Source organism: Chrysoperla carnea, chromosome 1 (assembly GCF_905475395.1).
Source record: "Chrysoperla carnea chromosome 1, inChrCarn1.1, whole genome shotgun sequence".
Lineage (NCBI taxonomy): Eukaryota > Metazoa > Arthropoda > Insecta > Neuroptera > Chrysopidae > Chrysoperla > Chrysoperla carnea.
The window spans coordinates 55,955,891-55,975,633 of record NC_058337.1 but is presented as its reverse complement, the minus strand read 5'-3'; the positions used below and the strand labels follow the sequence as shown (position 1 = coordinate 55,975,633).

Below are 19,743 nucleotides of genomic sequence, written 5' to 3'. Positions count from 1 at the left end.
CTGGTGGCTGAAAAATGAACTATAAATTATACAAATTTTCAGGGACAGACGCGCTAATGCTTTAGCGCGTAGCGATCGTTCTCCTTCTTTATAACCTCCATGGCTATTAAGGTGATACTCGACTTTAACGTCCTGCATACAAAACGAGGGAAACATAATGCCCAATATGAATTCCACGTTTCGTGTATGCATGTATAATACAAGCCTTACAATATACGAGTCTTGCTTTGCGATCAGTTGTAGTGGGGATTTCGCCAAACATGTAACACACACATACCCATATCCTTTTGACTACTGGTGTCCCGTATATGGGACAAAAAAATTTATGGTGCCCAGAGTACCAAATTTTTGTCTAATGAAAAACAAATTTTTTTTTGTTAAAATTTAATTTTATTAGTTTAAATAAGGGATATATAACGTAAAATTTAAAAAAAAAATGATTTACTTATCATGTTTCAAAATGTCCCATATTTGGGACATTGGTTGTCTATGGTTGTTAAATGATTGTATATATTTATTTAAATATGTTCTAAAATAAATTTTTTATTCTTATAAAATTCAAAATAATTACAGGGAAAATACAATATAATGTAATTTGCGGGAATTTTAAACATCCCATCATCATGTGCAACGCGAATAAAATTTGTATTTCTTGCTCTTTGCAAGGTTTGAACCCCTTCTTATCTTGCTGCAAGGCATACATATTTGTATATTGGGCGATTTCCGAAAAATATTCAGCGGGCAAGTATTTATTAAAATACGAAATTGGAGACCCAACTTCTTCGCATTCGAAACTATTGTCCCATGCGTCCAGTTTTTTTATTTGAAATTCAGCTTTTTTCCACTGTATTTTTATTTTAGCTGCTTTTGTAGAAATTTGCTTGTTCGAAGTATCTATATTTTCTTTAGAACTTTCATCGTCACTTTCTTCAAAAATTAAATCTTCAGGCAATTCGGTCTGATTATTATGAATCACATCCGCCCCTACTCTTACAAAATTTTCTCTTCTACCAATTAATGCAGGGTCGTTAAAAATTAAAGAGTCATCTGCTATTTCAATGAGATCTTCTTCATCATCCTCCGATAAATCTATGTCAGATACATTGCCTGATTCCAACATTTGGAGAATATCGTTGGAGCTTAAAGGTTTTCTGGCCATTTTTCTGCCAAAAATAATCAACAAATTATTAGATGAAACATAAATTTTTAGATATAAATTCAAAAATATTGATATACATAAAATACGTACATGTTTTTTATTTACAACCGATGATTCACTTTGTCCAGTATATGGGACATTAATTTTAAAACCTTTCTAATCACAATATTATAAAAAAATTCTAATTTTTTTTTTAATAGTTTTTATTTTAATAATTTGAAAAATCAATTTTATGAAAATTTTCACGAAACTCGTCAGATTTCCTTCGAAAAAACGCTTTAATCACTTATATGAATAACACACTTTGAATGACACAACAAACACTTGTTTAAACATGCAATTATTTTATTGTTGTAATACCATAAATGAGATGATAATGACATATTTTACTTAAAAAAAGGTTTATTTCTGTAATAGAGCTTACAGAAATCAAAACAAGATGGTATAACCGAAAAAAAGTCATTTTAAAAATTCATGTCCCGCATTTGGGACAAAAGTTATCATGTAGTGTAAAAAAATTTGAAAAGCCCAGTAGTCATAAGGATATACACGGAGTTATATGTATTGCATGAAGGTTATAAAGAATGTATTGGAATGTATTGATACCAAAGAGGTTATATATAACATAGAGGCTTAAAAGTATAGGAAACGCAATAAGTGAATTATTGGCCGTTAAAAATTAGACCGAAAAGGGACCGTCTTCCCTCTTTATCTCGCAGCCTATCAAAGAGCTATATTAATATTTTGAATTATTGTATAAACACGTGCATGTCTGTATATTTCATAGAGGTAATATAAGACAGACAAAGATAGTTATACGCGTACTTTTTTTTAAGTTTCTCTCCATAACGATCAAACGTTTGATACCGCATTACGGTTCTACGTTATTACTTCCATGATTGATACTCATGATTGATACTCATAGCATGTCATTTTAGACATGCTATTCAACACACACAAATACAGTTCCAGTAAGATGTATCTTGTACTTTTCTCTTATTTTTGCTTCAATACTATGCTGCTAGAGTGCACTACTTACATCATTCCGGTGGGTATGATGAAATACTTTTATTGCTGGACCACGCCTTCTGTGCTAAGTTGCATGTAAAATTTATGGCCTTCATCGAAAGAAAGAGAGAAATGCATATAAAACCCAAATTTTAACAATTTGGTCCACTCAGTCCAGCAACTAAAGTCCTGTAGTACGTATGAGATATAATGCACATTCTTTTCGGACTATATCTATTTATATACTGGAGCTTTTATCCAGATATCAGTAAGAAGGGGTACATCTTCTATACATATAAAATGCTTTGTACTGAATGATTTTCACTTCACTTTTACTTTTTTATTTCATTCTTTAAAGGAGTACAGCGAACTCTATGGTCGAATGCCGCGTTATTTTCCAAGGGGATGTAAGTAAAGTTGATGTTTAGAGTGTGGGCTAAACGAGGAACAGCGGGTTGAAGGATAGCAGGTGGGTCTTTAAAATTGGTTCTCTAAATGAATCAACGATTCATTAAATGAATCATTAATGGAATACATTGAAATGGATCATTATCACGAGCGAAGCCGTGAGTAAAAGCTTGTAATAAATAATTTTTTCAAGTTCTTTTTCTATAAGTGTTACATTTCTCAAATTTAATAGCAAACAAGCAAAACGACACTTTCAGGGTTCTGGCATATATTTCGTATTTTAGATATCTGCATTTTCAGATGTAAGGATAGGCGCTTACATTTTTTCAACCAGGAGACTAGGGTTCAATTCCCGGTATTGGAACCATTTAAAAGTAACCATGTTAATTATTTTCTACATTTGTTATCCTGGATACTTGATCCATCTCAACAAACGATAATTTATTATTTTCAACCGTTTGACCTTAATTTTTATTTATAATTAAAAATTGATATACAATTATTAGGAATCATTTTTTCTTTTGCCTATACACGAAGCAATATTTACCGAGTATTAAGATCGCATAATACATTTCCAACTTTTTTACCTATTAAATTATTATAGATAATTAAAGACAATTCTTTGAAATAAAAATTCAAATTTATTATATTATAAATACATATTTTGGCCACAATGTAATAGAAATTATCTCCAGTTGGTGGTTCCGATAAACAGAAAATTGAGTATTATTTTTAATTTTATAAATAAAAAAATTCGAATATTTTGTTAATTATTCCTTTTTACGATGATTAGTCATTATAAATAGCGTCTACGCTTGGGGGAAAGATTTTCAACCAGTACCAAAAATAAGTTAAATTTTAGGTAATTAAGGTGAATTATTACTAGAAAAAAATATTATTTATGTCACATGAGATTATTTTAATTAAATTAAAAAATAATCGTTACTCCAAAAAACTATAGATGGAACTTTAATGGCGTTTGAAGATGGTATAAACATCTATCTCTATCTCCAAGCAAAAACCATAGAAGATAATCTATTTTATATCATTCACAACCCGAATTCGTAAGTCAAGTAGTATAATTTCCTTTCTATGTCATTTAATTATATGTTCTAACAATAATGTTTAGACTCCTTTCCATTTCATATTTTAATCAGTGGAAATCAGCTAAGTATTTTGGAGTCGCGAATACCATATAATTAATATTCATAATTTAGACCCTTAGCTCGTGACAGAAAAAGATAATTAATTTGTTACAGTCTGTTAATGCATAGTTAAAAATTGGTTTATAAAATAAAGAGAACAACTTTTTATATCCTGCCATTCTTGAATAAAAGGCAAGACTATTCAAGACACTAAAAATTTATCCACAGACAGTTTTCTCCTGTACAAACTTTGACAATAATATTTGTTTAATAACTAAATATGTAGCATTTGCAAGAAAATATTGTTATGTTAAAGTTTGTACACGAGAAAACCGAGGCAAATAAATTTTAACAGCCTTGCCTTTTATTCAAATGAATGACACACTGTAAAAAGTTGTTCTCTTAGTTTTACAAACAAATGTTAATTTTTAACTAGGCATTAATTCGTTATGCATGTTATTTTATACACAAATTAATATTTTTTTCTGTCACGAACTGACAGTCTAATTTTATGTGACAACAGATGATACTCACCGTAAAACACATCTATGTAAGTTTGAATTAATATAATATAATAATTAATGAGTTTGAATTGGAAAATATAATTTTTTTCGGCCATCGTAGATGCTTAATTTCAAACGTAATTAGACAATAAATGGTTTCAAAAATACTTAATTTTTATTTTTTCAGTTGCTACTTTTGAGTTTCATGTATATCATAAAAATTTATCAAAATTGATTTTAGCAATTTTTGAGTAAAAACTTACACGAAAAATTTTGAAGTTCACAAATTGCTATACTTGTACAACTTTCTTACATTTTTGGGATTTAAAAAATAAATCCTGTTTTTTCTTCTCCTAATAATTGTATTAAGATTTGCTCGATTTTTTAAAAACTTTATTATGAATTTTCATATGAGTATTTAAGGATGTACTTTGGCTAAAGCCTCTTTCACATATTTTACACACGTACGGTCGTTCCTTTGTATGTATACGTTCGTGACGTAACAATAAAGATCGTGTCACAAAAGCTTTATTACAGGTCTCACATTTAAAAGGACGCTCACCCGTGTGTATACGCATATGAACGGTTAACGCACCTGATCTTGTTAATCGTTTATTGCAAACACTACATTTTTTATCTTCGTTGGTTAGTGTGTGTTGGGTTCGCCGATGTGTTCTCATGTCCGTATTTTGTCTGAATGCACGACCGCAAATGTCACATACATAAGGTCTTTCGTCTGTGTGTCGCCTCATATGTACTTTTAATATGTTTTTTGATACAAATGACATGTCACATATGGTGCAAAAAAATGGTTTATAACCTGTAAAAAATTAATTCATTTCAATTTTGGGAGAAAAGTTTTTGTTACATTATAAAAACTAACATAGCGCCGTCTAGCCTTTAAAAGAAGCAACTTTTCACTGAGGTAATTTTAGATAAATCGGCCGAATTTGAGAAAGGCTGTGCCTGATAAGAGCGTCTTTCAGTGATACCCTTTTCGAGAATTTAAATTAAAAAGCATAATTACCCGTATGATATCGAACATGATAGCCCAAACTACCTTTCTGTCGGAATCCTTTTCCACAAAATGAGCATAAATATGGCTTTTCATCAGTATGATGTTTCATATGCTCAGCTAGAACACTTTTGTATGGAAATTCTTTTTTACATAATTTACATGCATGTTTTATTGGAAATTTATCAATATTTTTGAAGGAATCGTGACTTCGAATATGTTTATCGAATAGTTTTTGTAGACGATAAACCTTATTACAAATTTCACATTTTAATATCGAATTCGTGTTTAATGTGGGAACTGTTCCATTTGATTCTTCATAACTATCTGTAAATGTTTCTTCGAAATTTTTTAATTTGTATATTAATTTCGTATTTGATTCGGAAATTGATTCATGTGATTCTTCACAGCTATCATTAAATTTTTCATCTAAATTTTCTTCAATGCTTTCATATTCTTTTATTGTTTTGTATGAATCGATACATTTTTGTTTAAAATCGAAAGCATTTTTTAGATCAGTTAAACATTGTGGGCATAACTTTTTTGTGGCATTATCATCTTTTTTTACCTAAAAAATAAAAGCCGCTTACAAGCATTTTAAATAACAGCCAAATGTAGGTACAAGAAATTATCCATTCTCATAAAAAGTGATACTTTGTTATTAAAACAATAGTTTTAAGTTAATCTGGTATAAAAAATAAATATGTAACGTTTTATGTTTACAAAAAACTATGAAAGTAATTGAAATAGTAATTTATAAATCAAGTACGATAAATGAACGTTAAACCAATATACAATTTTTAAGAATAACGTCCTCCACTGAATGCAATAAATCGCTACTTTCTAAGTTTAAAGACAAAAAGTTCCCAAGAATGAGCAAAACTGAAATTTATTTATTGTAGTTAACCTCATTTTAACTTTGGAAGTTTAGCCCTTAAATATAAGTCCTCCCATCCTTCTTCACCGTCCCTACTGTTAGCTGTGTTTCGATGTAAGGGCAACGCCGCAGACTGGAGCACCGTACCAACATTGATTAAAAAAATGTATACTGAGTGTCCATGTTCGAACTCTATAACTGTATTTAAGATTGTTTATAGTCCACATACAAACAATTAATAGTATAATTGTTGTAATTTTACATACTTTTACAATTTTAGCTCGCCATCTTCTTCAGTTATCGTGTCTCATATTATAATTACATATAAAGATTATAATTAATATGTGTTGTGAAGTGAAATCAATCCGGCTTAGTTGACCAGACTATCCTAAAATTCTGTCCACCGTATATTTACAAGCCGCGTCTAAATTGATCAGCTAAGTCGGACTGAATTTCAGAACAGACGCATAAATTTCGACGATTTGGCCATAAAATAAAATTTGAGGTGTGTTAAAATACATCTTATCGGTATCTTTTTTCTGCTGTCAAAATACGCTCTTTTCGTAAAATCAGAATCCTATATCAAATGTTTTAATACTTAGATGTAGGCAAGATGTGTTTTGTTTTGAACTTTTTGAATTAACTCTTCTATATTGCATTATAAGATTAAGAAACTAACTAACCTGCAATGACGATAAATCTTCATATATTTTTGCCAGAGATTTTCCGTTGTACAATTCATCAAGGATGGAAATCATTTCACTTGAGTTTCCTAAACATACTCGGCATAAATTTTCATACATTTTAAGTTTACGATAAATATAGAAATTTTTAAAAGCAATTCTGGTCAGTTGCTGTTAGCTACTTTAAAATCTTTGAGTGGCAAGTGCCACGGTTGTTATTTGGGACTGTCAAATTGAAATAATATCTTGAATTATGTTTCATATAGTTGTATTAATTCGAGAAAATCATGGATAAAAAACCAATTAATAAAAAATCGAAAAAAATAGAATTTGAAAAAGTATGCCGAACTTGTTTGAGTGAAAATCAAACGTTAAAAGCATTTAATAAACAACTTATAGATATGTTAAAAGCGTGTGCATCTGTAAGTGTAAGTAAAAGAATGGAAATTTCAATGTTTACACCTGTCAATATGAATCAGATACCCAAAAGTTGCTGCAAATTAAATATAATGTCGATTTAAATATAGTCAGCCATAAATAAACCATTCCAAGAAAATGATGGCAAAGTTTCTATTAGTCCTCGGCTCTTTAAGTTGAGAAGTGCAACTTCCGTAAATGACATTTATTATATACTATTCTAATACCCAAAATTTTACAGACTATCAGACTAGAACTCTCCTTTCTCCGGTTTTCGAAGCATAATCCCCAGGTTTTTGGCCTATTCCCTCATTCCAAATCCAATTTACTTTATTTTATATAGAAAAAAAAAGACTAAAAATGTACGATTTTCCAAAAACTAGAGTTAATTTATATTTATTTATTGTTTTTTATAATAATAATATTTAATGAATAGTTTGACAAGAAAAAAAAATTGCATATTCTTCGCATATTTACGAGGACCAAAAAAGAGGTAATCTCCGGTTTTAGTGGAATAGTCTCTTTTTTGAAATTTAATTTGGCCGCCCTACCTACCTACATCAGTCATAAACACCAATTTAATTTTTATTATTGTTATTTATTTTATTTTTTTATAGGTGAATGATGCAGATGGCTTACCAAATAACATTTGTATTCGATGCTATCATGAATTGAACCGATTTTTTATCTTTAAGAAAAAAGTTGAACGGTGTGAAATTAAATTAAAAAAGTTGTTAATTGATAAAAATAAAAAATCCAAAAAAATTATCACCATTGACGGTGTACAAAATAATGATGAAACTGTACTAACCACGGATACAAAAAATTCCCATCAAACTCGATCCGTCACAAAAAGAGCCGCTGCTGCTGTAAAAGCGTCTGATCTAAATCTTGTAAAAGTTGAAGTTGACGAACTATCACAATTTCTAAAAGTAAAAGATGATGAAATATTTTTAAGTGAACCTCCGCCCCTAGTTCCTTTGATACCAATTGCTCCTGAAGAAATTCCCGATTTCCCCGTAGATACTAAATTTGATTCGGTTGAGTTAGCTCTACGACCCCTCTCTGATGAAACACCTCCTTTAATACCAATTAAGTCTAATCTTCCAAAACCAATACCTGCCTTAGATGCGCTTAGTACTGCCATGGCGAATAGTAATATAATTGTACCAACTTTTACGTGTCCTACGTGTACAGAAGAATTTTCGGATCCACTTGAATTAAAATCGCATATGACGAACATGCATTTACAAAATTCATTATTGCTTACATGTAATATTTGTAAAAAAGAGTTTGCGGATCGAAATCGATTGATTGGACATTTAAAAGGACACACTGTACAAAAATTATATATGTGTAAAATTTGTGGAAAGCGTTATCCGAATCCAAGTACTTTTAAAGTGCATATGCGAACGCATACTGGTAAAAATTTTACTTTTACGGAGTTTATATGATCACACAGTAGTGTAACATATTAGTGACTCCAAGAACTTATGGTATTTTATTACTCGCATTTTAATCGCTATTAAAATGGATATCAGTGGCTTTAATTTTAATATTTGTGCCATTATTTTCGAACTACTCAAACTACTCAAAATATATCTGTTTGTTTATACCTTCTCTTCTAGTTCATAATTTAAAAAACAGAGAAATGGTTAGTATATTGGAGTCGCAAGTATTTTATTTTGTTATCAGGGAATAAATAATAAATTAACTGTTTTTTCACGGGAAGAATTATAAAAAAGTTGGTTGCTGTAATGCTAATACTCTTCACTTGTAGCTAACTGAGAATTGAACCAATCCAATACCGATTTAGTTAAAAATAAATTCCAAAAAATGCCAAAACTACGGAATTATAGAGATTTTAGAGTATTTTTCCAGTGTTTCAAAAGGAAATTGAATTATTTTTTAATTATATACGAGTGAAGAACATGAGTTTGTATGTGTAACATTACTGTGTGGTTTAGTCCAGAGGTTACTTATTTCAAATATCACAATTCCAGGTTACTTATTTCAAATATCAGTACGAAGAGTAAGATATTTCAATGTTCGTCTTTACTGATGATGTCTTAATTTGTTAGCGACGTTCTATTTTAATACTGTTAAAACAGGGTTTAGGGATGGGTAATTTGAGTTTCCTATATATGCAACAGTGAAAATTAAACTGTATGCAAAAAATACGACTATTTGGAACGAAAATACGACTTTAAGAATGAATGGAAAAAAAATTTGACACAGATTAGCATGGAGCCAATCAAATTCTCAAAGTTTACATTTCCACCTCTCTGGATATGTCAATCAACAAAATTACCGTATACGAAGCGATTAAATCCATATTTAACTTAAGTAAATTTTCTATTATTTTCGATTGAAACTTTTTGAAACGGAATAAATGGAACTGATCGAAATAATATTATTTCTTATTCATTCCGATTCAAATTTTGATTAGGCTTGAATGAAAGAGAATTGTAATAACTGAATTTCCGAATTATATCAATAGAACTATTGGAGTTTTTATTAGTTTTTTATTTGAAAATTCACCAAACGATATTATGACACATTTCTTTCATGAACGCGATATGAGTCATGTAACTTGTGACAAATCTATCAAAAATTACCTCGAAAAAATCAACTATTCAAGAGACAATATTTTTCATGACTAATGTAAATCGTCAAATGTTCAATTAATAAAAGTTATTCTTAAATTTGTATTTTTTTACGAAAAAATCCGGAAATACAAGATTAATCTCCCCTTATGAGTAATAAGTGAATTACGGAAATCTTGCTATTCGTACTTTGATATAGACGGTAAGGCGGTATAAAAATGTTATAAGTAATCAAATTGAAATATTGTAGGTGAACGACCATTCAAATGCCAGATATGTAATAAAGGTTTCATCCGCTGGGCTGGTGTTGTTGGCCATATGAAATCACACAACGAAGCGAAACCTTATGAATGTGAAATTTGTCAACGTGGTTTTAAAATGCAATCAAATTTAGAACGTCATAAAATTTTACACACTGGGGAAATGCGATTTTGTTGTAGTTATTGTGGGAAAACCTTTACCCAAAATGATAATTTACAATTGCACGTTCGAACATACCACACTAATGAGCGACCATATTTATGCAACGAATGTGGTGAGTAATTTATTGCAAGTCTGGAAAATAACGGTGTTACTCTGTAACAGGTTGAATGAAAATGACCTATTAATGACGTAAAATCGACTCAACGACTACATATTTTATATTGTTTTATTTTTTACAAACATTTTGCAATTAATTGAAATTTTGTCATTCATAAATTCAATTTCGTTTTATAAGCTATAAGATATAAGCTATTATCACATACCATTTTTATCCCTTTACAAGTAACGAATATAGAAGCTTTGTTTTCCTATGAAATAGATGTTGCTTTCGATACGTTTAACATGGTAGCTTTCAAAACGTTACTTTTGATTTAAACGTAAATAGGCGATGTGGATTTACACATTTGCCGCCAGTAGGGCTATTCAATTTTTTACACTCTTAACATCAGCAATTCATTACCCTGGTTCACAATCATATTAATAACAAATTCTTAGTCAATGAAATTGCAATTTCATAATTTGTGCTCTATTGTCATCATTACATCAGCTTATTAGTGATGTAATGATGACAATATATTAGTAGTATAGTAGTATAAGATATTAGTCCCCGTTATTAGTGTGATTGTTCACTAAGGGATCGTTATGTCAAGAGGTGAGGTGAGGTTACACAAAATAATGTCCATTCGATAAATTTTGTTAAATATTTTTTATTGCATTTACAGGTTAAAAACAATACAAACAATATCCCTGTAGTTATCTGTTAATAATCCGTTTTATGATGGCAATGAAATCAATTAAGTAATGCAAGTTTTTTATTCACTATTCAATTCGTAAAATCATCACTTATATCGTCGTATGCAATCTTGTTCATTTGTTTTGACTCATAAAATATATGCATAAAAGAGCTAAGGCGTTTAGCTTTTCTTGACAATTATTTCACCCGCCTTAAAAATTATGTTTTTGCAGGAACGATCAGAATCTGGTTTTATTAAAATTATTTCAGACTAAAGATTACATTGAAAATGTACGCATTCCCGAACTAAGTCAATTTCTAAATCATTAGGATACATTTTTCCAAGCAAATAGCTTTTTTCGTGAGAGTCGATGGTACAAACTCACTTATTTTGGTTAGAAATGAAAACTTCTCGTTAAATCCGTTGTAGGCCTTCTGCCGTTTTTCTAACTGGGAGTCTATCTATCAGGGCGAGAAAAGTGTTAGCTCTGAAAGTTTCACTCACAGTCTTTATAATATCTTCATCAGGTGTTTCATCAAATGATTAATAAAAAAAAGCGTCTAAATTAACACATTTAGTAATTTTTCATATACCTATAGATGTTGGAGTATTCGGTATTACAGTAATGTATTTTTTTTTTTTTTTTCTATAAAACAAAAAAAAAAATTTTAAGCCAAATGTCGGTACTTAATTTTGCCGGCATAAGGCTCCAGCCTTCTCAGCCTATTGTTAAATCCGCCATTGAAATAGGTGTGTGGTGTTAATAAATATATTTTTGGATTCTATGAGCGAGTGAAAATAGCTCAATTTTTGTCACTATGATGAAAATGGTTCCCGGGAAAAACTGGATTATATATCAGAATTTCTCTGATGATTTATTTTGATAAAAAATGGTATCATAATAGATCTAGTTATATTTTAGTAGATGTGCACTTGTTCGTCTAGGTGGATCTACTTACATCACAATTGATGTACAGTATTTCATCTGTGTACATCAGAGCACAACAACGTATATAACCGTACATCAGTGTTGGTCAACATTTATATCAACAGATGAAGTATAGTAGACCAACACTGTTTTACGCATGTTTTATGTATGTTGATGTAGTATAGTACATCTGTTGAAATAAATGTAGGCCAACACTGATGTACGCTTATGTTCATTGGTGTACTTTGATGTCTACAGATGAACTACTGTGCATCAATTGTGATGTAAGTAGATCTACACAGACGAACAAGTATACATCTCGTAAGATATAACTAGATCTATTATGATCTCAGTTTTACCTTTTTTTTTATCAAAACAAATCATCGGAGATATGCTGATATAAAATCCAGTTTTTCCCGGTTTGTGTAAATATTGTAAAGAATAAAACTTTCTACAAATGGTTGCTTAAATGATATGTTGTCTTTTTTCCTTACTACTTAAAATAAGCAAAGAACTCAGTAAATTAAAACTAGATTATTTTTTCCTAGGTAAATCTTTCGTAAGTTCAACGCGTTTAAAACGACATATGTGGGTACATACTGGTTACAAACGTTATATATGTCAACATTGTCCCAAATCGTATTCAAATTTAAATGATTTAAAAATTCATACAACACGAACGCATGGAAACGGGAGTGATGAACAAGAAAAACCTTACCCTTGTGCAATATGTGATATGAGGTTTGTTAAGAAAACCTTTTAACCGAAAATTGTGTCCAACATTTAAAACTTCTTATAAATTTTTAGATTTTTTCATCCATGTCGATTAGCAAAACATCTAAAAACACATGAACGCCCTTATAGTTGCACAGAATGTTCAAGGACATTTTCTCGTGAGGATACGTTAAATAAACATGTGAACAAAAAACATGGTATTATAATGATTACACAACAAGCTGATGAAGACCAATTGGAAGAGGAGCAAGATATTAAAATTAGTGTTACAACGACTGATACAGAAGAACACATAATTTTCTGTACTTGAATAAAAAATATTTTACGGAAAAATTTTAGAATTTTCGAGAACTGCATTTGAAGACTTTTAGTTTAGGAAGCATTCTTTATTACAATTTTAATATTACGCCATAGTTTCTAAATGCCATATCTAGTAAAATTTAATAAATTTCAAACTTTTTTTTTTCGATTTATATACAGCCTCCAATAGACCAACGTGAAATATTGCAGCGATATTAAAAATTGTTAGCATAATATACTTTCGTTATATGCCCGTTTCAGAATTTTTGATGAATTAGCAAGTAAATAATTTTGAAATAAAAAATTTTTGGATCCTTCGCGTACTGCGCAATTTAGTACAATTAGCAAGAGGTGCACAAATTACAGTTGATTTATTGGCTTCGTCATCGAAATTATCTTTAGTACTACCATTTTTAAAAATACATAATTGATAATCACTATCAATTATGATTATAGGATAAAATTTATTTCACACGATGTTTTGGCTCTACAACGAACTCTACAAAATTTGAAGCAATAAAACAAATTTTAGAACAAATGCCCATTGTCCGAAATAATTTAGTGAATTTTTAACTAATGGTAAATATATTATACACTAGCGTTTACACGATTAGTTTTAAAAAAAAATAATTCGCAAAAATTTTTACAGATTAGTAGGTACGAACTGACGCTTACTTCGACTACGAAATTTTAGATTTTTTTTTTGAGAAATAATAGTGAAGAAATGAAACCGTGAACTTTTTGGTTTTTTGGAATCTTGAGATAAATGATACGTCCCAAGCGAATGTTTTGCGTTGGTTTTTGGGGTGCTAAAATCGTAATTAATTGATACTCATCATTTAATTATAATTTATAATCACATATATCTTTTTTGAAAGAAACATTTGAATAAAGTGCCATTACGTGAAATTAACAATGTTTTTCAATTTCATTTATGGGCCTAAATGTCATTTGAAGTAGAACCAAATGTCGGCGTTTGTAATTAAGATTTTGGTTAGCACAGAATGTTAAAACAATAATACAATAGGTGAAAAATATCACTTGGATTTCCGATTTAGGCAAATGGATCATTAACAACGATTCAATATTATTATTTAACTCAATCTTGATGTTAGTTATTTTGGTAGAAAAAATGATACTTTTTACTTCATTTTTTTGCTGCAATTGCGAAATTAGTCTTTCAGGACATCTTGTGGTTAAAAAAAAGTATTAACATTTAATTTGGAGTTGTTTTTATTTAAACATGATATTTTTTATACATATAATGCTTTTTCCAATAAAAATTAACACATTCGGTTTAAGAATTTAATTCAATTAAATAGGTTTTGAATTAATTGTTTTCTTTTTGAAAGTTTTATAGGCAAACAATTTTTTCGTTGAAAAATGTTTCTACTCTCTAGTTTATGCCCTCGATGGAATTGGCTGACGGACGGTACATTATTACTAGTCGAAAACCGTATTCGAAATCTTTGTGAATAGGATGAATGTAAGTTAAAAATTAAAAAGTAAGTAAAATTATTCCAGTAAATGAAAAATACAAATCTTATGCAGACATGCGTCCTTAGGCTGCGGACACACTTACGTCAAAACTGACTTGCTTTGTCAGCGAGAGTTTAGGTAAAACATTATATTAAATAACACTGTTCATACACACTTAGATTTCGCCGTGCGTCGTAAGTCTGTACAATATACTGCTAAAATTTATTTCTGCGCGTAAATTTTAACGTTTCAATGGCTGCCTTAAAAAATCGTAATTTTTTTTCTATAGCTTTAGTACTTATAGTGGAAAATAGATGGCAAATATCGATAGCTTAATCACCAACAAATTCCACTGTGAATGTACCTAGTACTTTACTACTTACTTGTCGTTGTCTTGTTTTATATTTTATACACCATTAAATCTGAAAGTGGTGGGGGGGGGGGGTTTCAAACTGTGTTAATGATATTAAAAATAGCATAGTGAAGGCCAGATAATATCTGAAAACTCTTTTCAACAATATCTTTACCATCTATCAATTTGAATATATAGAACTGGCAGAATTTAAATGGAATTAACTTTTGGCTAAATATGTAGCCAAGTTAGCTTTTCTTTTCTTTTATTTGTTTGTTGAAATATATTGATAAATTGGTGTCACGACTCGATAAAATATCAGAAACGAAATATCCGCGCGATCCAAAGTATTTGGAGAAATATCCCATTGACAAAATATCCAGCTTAATTTTAATTTTTTTTTGATTACGACGTATTTCGGAGGGTTGTGGCAATTAGAATACGTATTTATAATAAAAAGAACTCTTCGAAAGATAACGGTATGATCGAATTTTGAGAATTTTTTATCAAGTTGTACCAGTTTAAACTTCGGGAATTTTACACTAACTTTAAAATTGTCTCGGCATATATTGATGAATTTGACCATCCGGTTATCATTGAAGTGTTTTCGTTTTATTATAAATGAATTTCCCAACATATGTTATTAGCGAATTATAAGTTTCTAATTTCTATCAAAATCCCACTTACATCCCGAAAAATAGGAATTTCTACGTTTCCACTACTCTCCGAACTAAATTGCTATATGCCCAACGAACTTTTTTGGCAAAAATAAGGTTTGGACGCGGAAGTGGAGGTACGGGAAGTTCTTTAACTTTCGGTTATTGTTGTAACTTGTGTACTTGAACATATTGAGCAGTGTATTTAAAAGAGTGTATAACATCTGATGTAAATAAAATCGACTCGTAGAAAGAGGCATTTTTCATACATATTCCATCAAATTTTTTTAAATTTTGTTCAAAAAGAAGCACGCTCCTCCTCTTCTACGATATATGTAGTAAAAACATTTTTCTACGAAATCATAATTTGACGAAGAACTTAAAATTCGGTCGAATAATCTTTTTGTATTTATTTACAGAATGATTACAGATATGAATTAAAGTAAAAATTAATGCCACCTAAGTAAAAATATTTGTAGCAGCGCTATACGAAGAAGAATTATAGCATTTTTGTTGGTGATTTGTATTATTGATATTATTTTTATAACAATAATTTGACATTGTTGAATTGTTATCCACTGATTGATGTACTCCATTAGTTCCAGAAAGTCCCGCATTATTACTGACACTAGCTCCACCCAAATAATGATGTAAATGTTGTTGTAAACTGCTATAATGATGATGATAGGTGGCAGCAGCAGCTGCATTATACGCATGCGTATTTATTACATCATTATAACTGGATGGAGTAGGGGAATTTATTGATTTGATGCTTAAATTTTCTGCGGATAGATGATGAGACTGTGATTGACTAATAGAATGTTGGTTTGGTTCAGTTCTGTGATAATGATGATTTGTATGATGGTGATGTGAGTGATGATGATTTAACATAATTTCATGATGATTTTGATTATTTAAGTTGGTAGTATTTGAAGCTGCACCATATGCCATATTAAATAATGCCTCAGGGTCACAAACAAATTTATATACATAACGTTCACCTAGAAAAATCGTAACGTAAAATAAGTACTCGTTAGAATATACCTATTGTTGTGGGCGTGTTCAAATATATTATAACATTCATACAGACACGCCTACTTTTACTGCAATGTTTTCTGGAAAAAAGCATGATATTTTTATACCAGCATACAAGCAGTAGTATGGCAATTTGAGTCAGTTGAAGTGAGCTAGGAAAAACATCCTTACTGACTAAATTATTACGGATTTTACATTCAAGAAAGAAAATGTACACGCTTATAAATTGGAAAATTTTTGAGATTGTTTATCGATTTTATCATTTCAGTTTCATTGCAGGCATTACCATTTTCTATAAAGAAATTTCAAATACAGAACTATTTTTTAGTGCTGTATTTTAAAAAGAGTCTAAATTCAACAAAATTTTCTTATTTTCTCGAAATTTTACAGTAAATATATGGACATAATAATATTTTGATTTTATAGCCTTAATTTTTTCGTAATAACTTACCAGCCACTTTTTGCATAATCCCCTTTTCGTAGTAATAACGTAATGATCTGCTAAGTTTGTCGTAATTCATAGCTGGTCGATTTTTTTGAGCACCCCAACGTCTCGCAACCTAAACACACAAATTAAAAGATTGCTAATTGTTATGCTTATAGACTATTCCAAATTCATCGAGTCCAGATCTTGAAAAAGTCAGGTAATGGTGTATGGAAACAAATAATACCTCTGACAGTAGGTTGGATATTTTACGGAAAAAAAATGCCAGAAATAATTATCTTATAGTTAAACCAACCTCTTCTGGTTCAATTAATTTAAATTCCATTCCACGACCAGTCCAAGCAATACATCCAGCACTTGAATCCGGTGCGTCCAGCAATGCAACTAAGAATTGCCATAATTGTAATGATCCACGCCTGGTTTGTGTTTGTGGTACATTATTATTATTTGATAGAAGTATTGAATTTTTATTTGATGTGGCTGAAATAGAAATGATTAAAGTTTCTTAAAAATCTATCTTGTAGAAACCACCACTTAATTTTTTAAATAAAACATACGCTCGAGTCAATTAAACTTGCACTTTTCTTTATCTCGATTAAATTTGCACTTACTCTCTCAAACCCAATCAATTTTGTAATATCTCTAAAAAAAACTTACCATTTATTCCTGAAATAGAATTTAATTGAGTCGATAAGGTTGAAGTTGATGTTGTCGATGCATTATTACCATTCGAACTATTATTATTACTATTATGATGAAGAACACTACTTGTAGATAGTAACGAAGTTGATACAGCTACTGCTGTGTTCGAACATGGTGTAGTGGATGAAGCTGCGATCACAGCAGGTGTTCCACCTAGTAATATACTAGGATTTAAATGAATTAAACTATTATTGTTATTATTATTACTATTATTGTGTTCGACATTGTTGTTACTATGAAGTAAATGCTCATCACTTTCATTATTTAATTCAGTTTTATGTTGTGCTACATTGCCTGAGGCTGCACCAGATATTATTGAGGGTGTCGGTACTACAGGTGTTGTTAATTGTTTATCATCAGTATTGTTTGTTGTTAATTGCTGATCCAAATTATTTTGTTTCCAATGATGGTAATCTTTGTTATTATTAATATTGTTATTTAAATGGCAAACTGTAAAATGTCCTAGAAAAAGAAATTTTTTTAAAATTATTTTGTTTTAAGCTAGGTTAAACATAAATCACGGTAGATAATTTTTTGAAAAATATGTGACGGGTAAAGATTTTCGCTGGATAATAATGATTGAATCTTGAAGAAATTTATTTAGGTATTATTTAGCACGTTTAAAATGAGCTCGAATCAAATCTAATTCTGATCTGATTCTTTCATTCATTATACCTACTGTATAATAATGTATATGATGCCGATACAGGAACATTACAAACTTAAAATTATATGTAGATTCAATTTATATATTTTGGTCATTTCCCAAAAATAGTATCTTCCACGAAAAAAGTGATACGCCAAATTTGATGGATCATAAAGGTGAGTATGGTATAATGTTACTCCTTAACAAATATAGATCAATCTGGCTTAGGTACTTTAAAAAAAATAATTATTTATCAAATGATAGATAGACTATTTATTTGTCTATATAAACGTTCCCGAGCAAAAAAAACAAACAGAAATGGAACAATAAAAATTCGCTTTGATTTTCCAATACTTTGATGGTGATACTTTGATGATGAAATGAGGGCAAGAATCTGAGAAATCCAAAAAATAACTACATTTTTGTAATTTTTTTACAGAGAGCCTTGTTCTGCTACATTTTGATAAAAACAAAAAAAAATTGAAAATTCAGGCAGTGTGAGTGGTGAGAACCGAATCACCTCATTAAAAAATTTTCCAATCAGTAGTCAGGATAACTTATGATTGCAAAATCTGAAATTAAAATACTAAAAGGATGTCTTTAGTAGGTACATAAGTTTATCTTGAATTTGAACGAAGGAAATAACAAAATATCTATTTTTGAACTTTTTGTGAAGAAACTCTGATTTAAATTTGGATTTTTGGATTTGCCAAAAATTGCTATTTTTATTAATTAAAAAATAAGTAATTGTAATTGAAAAAAATTTTTTCGTTCAGAAACTAGTATTTAGTATGTGAATGAAGTGTGTAAATTTTAGGCGAAATTGTCTCGAAGATTTTCGAGAAATTTTGACTAGCGACTTTAAAAGAAAGTTTTGAGAAAAACGCGATTAAAGTTTAATGCATGAATTAAATAGAGAAAGAAATACATGAAACAAATAGAGATAATAAAGATTGCTCCGAAACTCAATTAGTTATAACTCGGAAAATCTGCTCTTAATGACTTCAAATTTTCCGAGAATATTTCTTATAAGTTGTAGGTATCAGAAACTAAAAAAATAAAAAAGTCGATTTCATGACCCTTGCCACCCCTTACTTTAAAACAAGTGAAAACAAACAATTGACAATTGAGTTAATTGTTGAAATACCATGTATAGACTGTGTTGATGACGCAATCGTTTGTTTTTTGACGTCACGTAAATAAAAAATGATATCCACTTTTAAATAGCCACACACACATAACTGATATTCCCAGAATAATATATACTATAAAATTTGCACCTAATTAGCGCCCTCGTGGGTAAACAGTAATGTTTACAAAAAAATGTTTCAAACAAAAGTTGTATATTTATTATAAGGAACATTTTTTACAATTAAACTTTTATTCTATCTCTAATGGTACAAGACCCAATTGACCTATATTACTCA

At 29.8% G+C, this 19,743-nt stretch overlaps 4 protein-coding genes across 5 annotated transcripts; 1 reads left to right on the top strand and 3 right to left on the bottom strand.

Moving 5' to 3' along the window:
- Positions 1-323: 323 nt before the first annotated feature.
- On the bottom strand, positions 324-1,317 carry LOC123305956. The gene is made up of 3 exons (XM_044887802.1): positions 1,250-1,317; positions 583-1,163; positions 324-352 (listed from the first exon to the last, which is right to left on the bottom strand). The coding sequence occupies exons 2-3, from the start codon at positions 1,157-1,159 to the stop codon at positions 324-326; spliced, it is 606 nt and encodes a 201-aa protein (XP_044743737.1). The 5' UTR covers positions 1,160-1,163; positions 1,250-1,317.
- Positions 1,318-4,519: 3,202 nt separating this feature from the next.
- LOC123300291 (zinc finger protein 239-like) lies at positions 4,520-7,007 on the bottom strand. The gene is made up of 3 exons (XM_044882847.1): positions 6,799-7,007; positions 5,251-5,806; positions 4,520-5,043 (listed from the first exon to the last, which is right to left on the bottom strand). Exons 1-3 carry the CDS (start codon positions 6,916-6,918, stop codon positions 4,589-4,591), a joined length of 1,131 nt encoding a protein of 376 aa, XP_044738782.1. The 5' UTR covers positions 6,919-7,007; the 3' UTR covers positions 4,520-4,588.
- Positions 7,008-7,011: 4 nt separating this feature from the next.
- Positions 7,012-13,996, top strand: LOC123300278 (zinc finger protein 182-like). 2 transcript variants are annotated; one of them, XM_044882834.1, is made up of 5 exons: positions 7,012-7,220; positions 7,833-8,637; positions 10,072-10,356; positions 12,515-12,707; positions 12,774-13,996. In XM_044882834.1, exons 1-5 carry the CDS (start codon positions 7,086-7,088, stop codon positions 13,009-13,011), a joined length of 1,656 nt encoding a protein of 551 aa, XP_044738769.1. In that variant the 5' UTR covers positions 7,012-7,085; the 3' UTR covers positions 13,012-13,996. The 2 variants fall into 2 exon arrangements, with proteins under 2 accessions (XP_044738769.1, XP_044738761.1); XM_044882826.1 differs by having other exon boundaries at positions 7,012-7,226.
- A 1,951-nt stretch (positions 13,997-15,947) lies between these two features.
- On the bottom strand, positions 15,948-18,385 carry LOC123305947 (ETV5-related protein Ets96B-like). The gene is made up of 6 exons (XM_044887790.1): positions 18,346-18,385; positions 17,878-18,132; positions 17,626-17,823; positions 17,264-17,448; positions 16,975-17,083; positions 15,948-16,489 (listed from the first exon to the last, which is right to left on the bottom strand). The coding sequence occupies exons 1-6, from the start codon at positions 18,383-18,385 to the stop codon at positions 15,948-15,950; spliced, it is 1,329 nt and encodes a 442-aa protein (XP_044743725.1).
- Between the last annotated feature and the right edge of the window lie 1,358 nt (positions 18,386-19,743).